Source organism: Erpetoichthys calabaricus, chromosome 11, assembly GCF_900747795.2.
Source record: "Erpetoichthys calabaricus chromosome 11, fErpCal1.3, whole genome shotgun sequence".
NCBI lineage: Eukaryota > Metazoa > Chordata > Cladistia > Polypteriformes > Polypteridae > Erpetoichthys > Erpetoichthys calabaricus.
This window is the reverse complement of record NC_041404.2, coordinates 121,884,071-121,894,290: the sequence shown is the minus strand read 5'-3', so window position 1 is coordinate 121,894,290 and position 10,220 is coordinate 121,884,071. Positions and strand designations below refer to the sequence as shown.

The 10,220-nt window shown below is 37.1% G+C and overlaps 2 protein-coding genes across 10 annotated transcripts in view; both read left to right on the top strand.

Annotated features, from left to right (window-relative positions):
• LOC127529729 (uncharacterized) overlaps positions 1-10,220 on the top strand; it is a 455,734-nt gene that overhangs the window by 37,184 nt on the left and 408,330 nt on the right. The window lies entirely within an intron of this gene.
• Positions 20-8,299, top strand: hnrnph1l (heterogeneous nuclear ribonucleoprotein H1, like). Of its 9 annotated transcripts, none has more exons than XM_028813744.2 (13): positions 20-97; positions 987-1,112; positions 1,223-1,378; positions 1,710-1,853; positions 2,401-2,539; positions 3,177-3,355; positions 3,873-3,956; positions 4,181-4,293; positions 4,467-4,602; positions 4,677-4,760; positions 5,937-6,035; positions 6,735-6,971; positions 7,561-8,299. In XM_028813744.2, the coding sequence occupies exons 2-12, from the start codon at positions 1,019-1,021 to the stop codon at positions 6,941-6,943; spliced, it is 1,437 nt and encodes a 478-aa protein (XP_028669577.1). In that variant the 5' UTR covers positions 20-97; positions 987-1,018; the 3' UTR covers positions 6,944-6,971; positions 7,561-8,299. The 9 variants fall into 9 exon arrangements, with proteins under 9 accessions (XP_028669577.1, XP_051790121.1, XP_051790122.1 ...); XM_051934161.1 differs by having other exon boundaries at positions 50-111; positions 1,004-1,112; positions 3,873-3,947; XM_051934162.1 differs by having other exon boundaries at positions 50-111; positions 1,004-1,112; positions 5,937-6,026.

The window sequence follows — 10,220 nt, the reverse complement described above, 5'->3', positions numbered from 1 at the left end:
TCCCAGCACTCTTACTGTGGGAGGGGTTAAGCTACCGTTGCGCAGACGCAGTTATATCTGGACGTTAGCCACGCCGGAGAAAGAAGAGGAAGCGTAGGTAGGTCTGCTAGGGTATGTTCGTTAAAAAATATATATGTATACTTGTAAATATAGTATAAGGGATCGCGTAAAACGTGCTTTGAGTGTAATATCGTGCAAAGGTACCAAAATTTGAATTAATTAGTTTTAAAACATCGTGTTGCGTTCTTATCGTTTTTCGTCGTTGTGTAATTTGAGGCCTTCATTTCCTTTTGTGCATTGTTAAGACCTTCATTTCAAGTATGCGTTGCAGTTCGACTCCAAAGACTAACATTTTAAGGAGAGAATAGGACTCGGTGTTCAAGTCAGTTTCTGATACTAATCATGTACGTTTGGATGTGCGAATTATGAAAGCGTAATTTTATTCCTCGTATGCTGTTTTTGGTTGTTTCTAATCTAATTTTGTTGTGCTCCCAACTACTGAGCATAAAATGTCGGACGACATGCGTAGGCTGTATGTCGGTTCGTGATCTCCTTCATAGAAGTCTTTTTCGGTGTCAGAAATTAGCACAGGCCTGTAGCTGGTAAAAGATAACATTTGGTAAATTTTCTTTCCTTGAAGTAACGCAAGGTATGTTGAAATGGTTGTTTACGCTTGCTGAGAATTCTTTCGAACGCTTATGTAATGCGCTTTTTAAATTCTTGCTTCGAGTAGGAAGCGTTTGTTGTCTATGTACTTTGAAGCAAATGGTAAAAATGTGGACGGATTAATGGGACTCGACTTTGAGATTTATAGTTTCAGAGTATCCGTAACCGCATGTGATCCGCCACGCCGCAAGTTCGTTTAAACGCTGCCAGGCCTTAGTGGCCTACTTGCAGGCGCAAGTGTTAATTATGAATATACGTTGAAATCTGAAAGTGCCAAATCCCTACGGTGATAAATTTTAAATATACTTAAATGTTTACAGTTCCCTTCATCATATAGAATAATAGAAACAACATGTCCACCAGTGGAGAAAGTGAGGGATTCGTTGTTCGCGTACGAGGCCTGCCATGGTCCTGTTCAACAGAGGAAGTCCAGAGGTTTTTTTCTGGTGAGTACCCTTTTTAAAGTTTTCTACCAAAAGTGTCAAGCGTTAATGTTAAGCTTCTCGTTTGTTGACGTATTACTAACGTGCACATCCTGTTTTGTATTGCATTTTAGACTGCAAAATCGTCAATGATGCTGCTGGCATTCACTTCACTTACACCAGGGAAGGAAGACCAAGTGGAGAGGCGTTTGTAGAACTGGAAACAGAAGAGGACTTGAAAATTGCAGTTAAAAAGGATAGGGAGACCATGGGACATCGATACGTTGAAGGTAATGTAGTATATATTAAAAGTGCCAGTCATTTGAGAAGGTATAACTTTTTGAGCGCTTTTTAAGTCTGTTATCGTGAACATTGCCCGTCTGCTTTTGGAATGTCCATCACCTTAGACCCTTAGCGAAATATATTAAAACTTTTTTCTTTCACGTTACGTTACAAGTCCACTTTTATTGCAAAAACTGTACTCCTGCATAATTTGCTTTAATTGCATGAAGTTGAAACGTTCCATATGCAGTTGAGGGCAAATATACCTATACAATACAGCACTTAAGAGTATTTGTATACAATGCTAAGAAGGTTATTTCAAATTTCCTCTTCTCTCAGTATTTAAATCTAACAATGTTGAAATGGATTGGGTTCTGAAACACACTGGTCCTAACTGCCCTGAGTCAGCTGGTGATGGTTTAGTAAGACTCAGAGGTTTACCTTTTGGATGCAGCAAAGAAGAAATTGTTCAGTTTTTTTCAGGTAAGTTATTAAACTTATTTTTGTTTTTTGAATTGGTTGTTAAAAAGCTAATTTTAGGAGATGCATGTTGTAGTTTTCAAAATATTGAACTATTATTTACTACTATATTTAACATGTTTTGTAATATAGTTATATTAGCTTTGATTAAAATTGCAATGTCATTCAATTTATAATGTAATTTTTTCAGAATATATTGTCATAAATTGTTTGCTCAATTAGTTTCAGAATTTAATTTGAAATTACAAAATTTGTCATAATTGGCATTTGAAAACCTTATTTAATAAATGGAGTGTTTATTGATTCAAACATTTGTTTTGTGGAAAAATTGCTTGGAAATTTCTTTGTATTTAATAATATAATCAAAGGGGCCCTTCAGTTATGGCTTAATATTAGTTCTAAATCTAAGGGTACCCCTTGCACTCCATTGTCCATTTCAGTATTCATGAGCGAACACCTGGTATGTATAGTCTTTGCATTAAGTAACAACTGTAACTGGGCATGTGATTTAATATTTCCCCTGCTGGGGTTATTTGTCCTTGGGTTGAAGGGTTGGAAATCGTGCCAAATGGGATAACATTGCCGGTGGACTTCCAGGGGAGGAGTACGGGGGAGGCCTTCGTGCAGTTTGCTTCACAGGATATAGCTGAAAAGGCTCTAAAGAAACACAAGGAAAGAATAGGGCACAGGTGGGGATGGATGGTTGGCTGGTTAAGTCGCTTTTCTTATGGTATACATTTTATATGACTGGTACAAAACAATGTATTAAGTAATTATTTCAAATTCTTGTATCAAATTGCAGAAAATCTTGTAACTATTACCCTGTCTGAGTTAAAAAAAAAAAAAAAAACACACATGGTTTAGCCATCAATATTTAATGTTAATGTGTTTAATCTTATTTTTAAAATGCACACACATTTTGTAATCTGCTACTGCAGTAAGAGTTGGATAAAGAAACAAACCCTTAAGCTTGTCCAGGTAACCATAAGAAAAGTTAGATTTGTAATTGCCATACTGGTAATGCGTAATGCACTACCATTTCCTTCAATTAGTAGTATATCTTTTGTTGTAACATTACTTTATATCTGGTCAAGCTTATGCAGTAGAATCTTTCAGACAGTGGTTTTCTAAATTGTGAAATGAATATTTGAATGTTCTAATTTTATATTTTTGTATGTTAACATTTAGACTGACACATAGGGCCAGTCTTTTACACATTTTTTTATAACTGTTCAAATAACTGTTTAATGTAAAAGTTGTATGATCTTTAGAAAACTGGTGGCATTAAGTTTCTTCAAACTAACTTTTGGTTTTATGGGGATTTAGGTATATTGAAATTTTCAAGAGCAGTCGAGCAGAAGTGCGTACCCATTATGAACCCCCACGAAAGTCAATGGGCATGCAGAGACCTGGGCCATATGACCGGCCTGGGGGTGGCAGAGGTTACAGTAACATGGGACGAGGCGGATCATTTGACCGGATGCGTCGGGGCGGATATGGTGGTGGTGAGTAAAGTGTATACATGAATGTCTGAATGGAAATTTTTTAGCTGTGTCATGTGCAAATACCCCCTAACAAATGGCCTTTGTAGAATACATTGTTGTTTCTGAGGGGTAATTATTTACACAAGTTGTTACCTCTGTTCCCCTTTCAGTTTTGCTTAGCTACTTTAGTTCTAGATTATTCATTTTTATAGAGCTGTACACTAGGAATTTTAGTTCTGATGCTGGTGATTTGCACAAGACAGTACATTGATAATCTGACAGGAAGAGTTAATTTTAAGTGAGGATTTTTTGGAGCTAGTAATTGGTATGACTTGTTAAATATGCTTTTATGTTGGATATTTTTGGGAATGAACAGGGGAGGGGAAAAACTGAACTCTTATTAGAAACTAGTCTTAAGTCTGTAGCCTGTCCGTGACAGTTGTCAGTTTTGATGCATCAGCCTCATGTTTGCCTTCAAATGTGTAGCTGGGCGTGTTAGATCTATTTTTTTTTAAAGCTGATCACTCTTGTTTTTCAGGCTATGGTAGTTATGATGACTACAATGGATACAGTGATGGCTATGGTTTTGGCTCCGATCACCGTTTTGGACGAGGTACTGAAGGCATGTCAAACTTTTTTTTATTACTCATGCCTTTGGTTACCAACTATAGAAAAGTTATCAGAACATATCAGAATATACTAGAGGTTACACTAGGATAAGTAGTAGGTTGATAAGCATGAAACATAAGGGCTTTAAATTGTTTTGCATTGTTTAAGTTTTTTTCCTTGAAGCCATGTTTTCCATGTGTGGTTTTTTTTTTTTTTTTTTTTTTTTCCCCCCCTCAGGGGTTTCTGATGGTAGATACGGGGATGGCACCTCCACTTTTCAGAGTACGACTGGTCACTGTGTGCATATGAGGGGTTTACCATACCGTGCTACTGAGACTGACATTTACAATGTAAGTGTGCAGGAAATTTTTAAGACATTTGAATTAATGAAGTGTTTTAGAGCTCATGTGTTGTAATGGATATAATTGCAATTTGTTTCCCTAGGGAGTATTGTAAGAAGACAACACTTTTCATAAGTATTTTTAATTTTACTCTCTCTTCCCCCCCCCCCCACCTTCCCTAGTTCTTTTCACCACTTAATCCGGTCAGAGTTCACATAGAGATTGGTCCTGATGGAAGAGTAACAGGGGAGGCAGATGTTGAGTTTGCTACCCATGAAGATGCTGTAGCAGCTATGTCTAAAGACAAAGCAAATATGCGTAAGTTGATTGTGGTTTTGTATTTTGTTACCTATTGTTTATGAACTTTATTGTAACTATCTTCTTTTCTTTAGAGCACAGATATGTTGAACTTTTTTTGAATTCGACTGCTGGTGGAAACAACGGAGCATATGGAAATCAGATGATGGGAGCAATGGGTAAATTTGATTTTTAAGACTTTGCCTAAATCTTGATAGTTAATAGGTTTACTGAGATTTTATTCTTACTTTCATATGCAACACTGAAAAACTGTTCACTTTTGGGGATATGTTAAGCCAGCAAGGTTTCTGTTACAAATATAGGATAGTGTTTTTTTTTTTTTTTTTTTTTTTATAAAGATATGCAATGTAAATAGTATATTAAAGGTTTTCAAAGTACACCTTACATGCACTGACCATTATGTATGTTATTGGAGGTCACTATTGGAGAGTACTTTTATACCTTATTGCAACAGAACACTACATGAAGTAGAATTGGGTGGCTTTGCATGACAGCATTGGTTCAAATGTGGATGCACAGATATTTTACTCTTTAAAAACATTGGAGACAAATGCTTTGAAGTTGTTACACTAAACACTTAACATTTAGTAGTAGAGACTGCTGTTTTGTTGCAGTGCTTGAGTTGGTGTCCTGTACAGTGTGTGAAATACCAGAAAATAGTGATGCTGGCTGTTGTAGAAGCAAGAATTTCACTGTTCACAGTTCTCTGTACACATGACAATATTAATACTACTGATTCCAGATTTGTACAACTGTTTGGTGTAACTGTTCTGCAAAATTGCAGTAGTAAAATATATATAATTCAAAAGGCGGCTTGTCACTTAACCTGTTTTCTCTCACTTCAACTTTTGTTTGATCCACCAGCTACCCTAACAGTACCCTCAGTACGTTGAGGAGCCTGTCTTGGACATTGCTGATCAGTGCTGTGACTTGGGTTGCCTTTGTGAAGTGCTTTTCTTTCACACTCTTGGTAGCTTGATGAAACCAAGACTGTCTCAGCCTATTAGATTTGAATTGTGTTTTGAGCATATTCCAGATACACACAGAATTGATTTGTGTGTCTTGCAGTATGCAGACAATTTAAAAATTTCACAGTAGATTTTACCTTTAACCAACAAAGTGGGAACATTTTGAGTTAGTTGGTGTCGGGTCTCCAGTGAAGTGATTAAGTAGATGCCAACTTTGAGGAAAACTTGTCAAACACTCTCCTGCCAAATGCATGCTACGAAGCTGGCAGAAATAAAACCACCTAGCATTGTTTCTTAATATGTTGTGTTTCTTGTCATGCTTTATTTTGTTCATTTTTAATTTCTTTCCCCCTTTTCTCCTTCAAGCTAACCAGTCAACATATGGGCCCAGTAATCAGCAAATGGGAGGTGGTTATACAGGTGGCTATAATAATCAAACCAGCATGGGTGGCTACGGTGAGTACAGTGAGTGTCATTTCTACAAATGTTTTTTTTTTTTTGGGAAAAGGGGGTGGGTTTATGTCCCTAAAGGGCCCTGCAACTCTGGAAGCCATGTAGAATTAGTATGGGGGGTGCCTTACTGGCTTTTACTTTAGTGTGGTAATAAGCAATTAGCAGTAAATCCACAGATGTCAGGAATGTAAGCCGTGAAATTGGCTTTTGCCTGTTACATGGGCATTTACTTTTTTTTAAAATGGTATTAATAAATGTGTAGTTTTTAAAGGTAAACCTCTCCATGCTGCTGATTCTTGCTCTCCTAAATGTAATATGAGTTAAGTCTTGAATCAGTGCCATGGTTGCACTCATGGCCTTTAGAATGCATTCCAACAACTAGAACAGCTTCATTTTGACCAACTATCTAGTGCCACTGGCCTTACCAGTATCCCTGTTCTTAGTAGCCATCCCTTTTTGGGCAGCATATGCCCTAAACCTGTGTAAATGTTTTGGAGAGGTTATTTCAGTAATGTGCAGATGCTTATGATTGCTTTTTTATTGTACAAACTTATATTAGGTGAGCAAGGCCCATATTTATATGTCATTAGCATGCTGCTAATGACTTGTGAAAATGGGCCAAGTTCTTTTATTTTGATGAAACTTATCTTAGCCAAAGGTACAGAAATCTTTGCCTCTGTGCTACCGCTGTACAACTTCTCTCAAATGCAGGCCTGGATGGTAAACAAATCTATGATGTAACGTGCCATAAAAATGACTCCTCCGTCGAAAGCTATTGGTCGACAAATCCACAACAACATGATTGGTCCGCAATCCTAACATCAGCCGGAACAAACACGTTGCAGGAAGCTAATGCCGGGACTTCTCAAATCCAACAACCTATTACTGTGATTGCACAAAAACTTCACCCCCATATCTAAGAGCAGAGCCACGTCATTACCTCAAACGGCAAGTGTTTTCCCATTGCTCGTTTCCATGGGAATGTTAAGATCCGCTTATAAAGTTGAGCGAGTCTTAAATGTTTCAACTTTTTACATTTTGTGCTTAATTCTAAATTTGTCCTTTTTTATATATATTATATATATTTTGGTGTAAATTTTTAACTCCTTTACTCGTAAAATTTAATTTTAACAGCAATACCATGGAAGGAACCTTGAGCAAAAACTGCACTTTTAATTTCCAGATTGGTTAACAGCAAGAGCTTTTCATGCAGGTGATTGGTCAGTAATAATGGCATTTGTTTTGGTCCTTAGCAAGTTTCAGCTCTGACCTTGCTTTGTACTACCACCTGCTCAATAATGCTTGCTGTTTTTAGCCACTGGTTATTTGTAAAATTCTCATTTAACCCTTTATATCCTGCTGGGATATTAATCTGCTAATTTAAAAAAAAAAAAAATTTGCAAGCAAGTATTGCATGAGAACTTCCATTTGGCTAGATTCCTTGCATTAATGATGGGATGTAAAGGGTTATGATCTTGATTTAATCATGAAGTTTTGATTATGTTGGCAGCTGAATGTTTCTTCTTTCTCTTTACAGGTAATCAAAGTGGGATGAACAGCAGCTATTATGGAAGTGGAAATCGTGGCTCAATGGGAATGAATGGAATGGCTGGCATGTCCAACAACATGAATATGAGTGGAGGATGGGGAATGTAATTTTTGTTTTCTTTTTTCTTTCTTTTTTTTTTTTTTTTAAGTGTACAATTTTTTTCCAAAACGGACTGAAGCTCTGCAATAGCCAGATCTTGCCGAAATGTTTGAGGGTTGCCATTCAAAGTAATATGGGCTTTCAATTTGGAAGTACATCCTGTCATCTTGACTGGCTGTGATGCAGAGAGTTTCACTTTTTTAATTGCTGGTCTTCACTTTTGTTCTGTGTACTCCTAAGTTTTATGTAGACTCATTTTCAGTGGTAACACAAAAGGCTTGAGGCCTCTATCTAGTATTATAGGAATTTGAGGAAGCATCTTCTAAAGCTAAATGTTTCAAGTGCATGAAACACATGCTTTTTTGTAAATATCAAGATGTAAATTGAATTTTTTCTTTAGTTGGCAACTGGAAAGATGTCTAGCTGACTAGGGGGTGTGATCTGAGCTTTTTATATTTTCTGGGAGGGCATGCTTGAGTTGCTTTTTTAAAATGGTGGGAACAAGTCGCAATACAAACCAACTGTTTTAAAATGTCTCCCCTTTGTCATGAAGGTAAAAAAAAATCAGTTAATTTTTGTGATTGTGTATTGCGCAAAGTAAATAAACATTAATTGGTTCAATTATAAACTTCCTTGTGTAATATGGATTTATATAAACTTATTCCCATTGACACACCAGTTTAAGTGGAAGATCAAGTTTAAAAAGGACACAGCTTCGACTCGGTGACCCTTGTCGATTTCTTCTCATAGCGGTTTCTGAATTGCTTGGTCGATTGAAGCATCTGGAGCGATTAAAAATTGTGTGGCCTTGGTGTAACTTCATTAAAATTCTTTCTTCTGGGAAAAGTCTTTCCAACTATTTAAGTATTTTCTTGAAATCTTACTTGACCCATTGCACTACCACTCCATTGAAGTGATGGACCTGTTGGTGGCATTCAGGTATTGATCTGCTTTTGAGAACCTGTTTGAAGTGCAATGTGTACTCTGCTCCAGTCTTAACGTTTAATGGTTTTCTGCTTGTTATGTCAGACATTGCGTATCTGAGTTTATAGCCAGAGTTTTTAATATAGACCCCCTTAGCATAGTATTGGACATGATCGAGTGTACCAATGTTCAGATTTGCATGCATCTTTATATTTTATGTGCACAAGATTTTTAAAGAATGAATCTTGGAACATTAACATTGTGTAATCCTCCTCAAGAAGGGATACATTGTCAGGTTTTTGTCCAGATCTTGCAGTGTTGGGTAAGTAACACACATGGCCAAGTGTTCTGTGGACGAGTAACCGTCAACCTGTCAACTTTTTGATATACAAGAGAACTGGTGCCACGTTTTCTATGCAACTTTTTCCCCCCGCTTTCGTGGTTCATGGTTTAGAAAGAAAAAAATACAATGAACAAAAAGGTGATCAACTGCCAGATTTTTTTTTTTTGATTTTATTAGAATCAAATTACATTCCATACAAAAGTAAAGTTTTACAAAACTAGGTTTGAAGCAAATCGACCCCCCACCCCTGAGAGAGAGCTAGGCCAGCAGAGTAAAACTTTAAAACTAGTAAAAGTAAATAGATCAAAGTTGAGGAGAGAATCTGATTGCACCATTAAAATGTTATTGATTAGATCCTTCCGGGTGTTTTGTACAGGTCTTCTAAGTGAGAATGATTTTTTTTTTTTTTTCTCTCCAATTTCAGATAATAGAACATCAGTTACCCACAGATTTAAAATAGGATTCTTCCCGTTGAGCAAGGCAAGTCTGCGTGCCAATAGTGTAGTAAAGGCAATTAGTTTGCTTGTCCTCCTCCACTTTAAGCCCATTTGGAAGTACACCAAACAGCTGTTAATGGACTAGGAGGTACTGTGACACCAGGGCTGTCTGAAAAGCATTTAAAGATTATGGTCCAGTAGATACTTTATTAATCCCAACGTTTAATATATGCACCAAACATCCCGATTTCTATGCGCAAGTAAATCATGGGTTCTCCTTTGGCAAAATGCTCTGGCTACACAAAAGAGTTAAACGACATCATCGGCCACCGTGAGTTCAAAAATATGCATGACGGCTGTAATTTTCTTGTGCTTTTAAAAAAAAAAAAAAATTGTGGCGGCTTGCGGAGAAAGTCGAACCGTTTAACCGATAATCACGACGCCTTTATTCCTTAAGGTGTCTTTACTACGGGCGGGTACAAACCAACTTCTGATGTTTGTCTCCAGACCTGTGGCCTTCCTTCAAAAAAATGTATCATTCCTTTGGCCGGTCTTGCGCTGCTCTTAGCAGTGCAATTTCTTTTTAAGGTACAGTACTTTACACAATTCACAGAGCAGTGCACTGGCCCGTCAAATTGGCGTTTTATTTATAGGTTTCTGTTACCGGATTGTTAGCAGCAAAAACTCTTCTGCTTGGCTGTGCGGTTGAGCCTGCAAAGGACCCGGTACGTGTTTTTCTTGCCTTCCACCCAGTGCTATTGAAAGAATAGTAACTTAAAGAATAGGTTACTCGCTACTTAAAAAAAATAATCGGACTACGTAGCGCACGTCACTTTCAACGTGTT

Bases quoted from the DNA above. Each gene is read 5' to 3' on its own strand.
- hnrnph1l (XM_028813744.2), top strand. From the start codon at position 1,019: ATGTCCACCAGTGGAGAAAGTGAGGGATTCGTTGTTCGCGTACGAGGC. The intron at 1,113-1,222 runs GTGAGTACCCTT...ATTGCATTTTAG, and splicing joins AGTCCAGAGGTTTTTTTCTG to ACTGCAAAATCGTCAATGAT. The intron at 3,356-3,872 runs GTGAGTAAAGTG...CTTGTTTTTCAG, and splicing joins TCGGGGCGGATATGGTGGTG to GCTATGGTAGTTATGATGAC.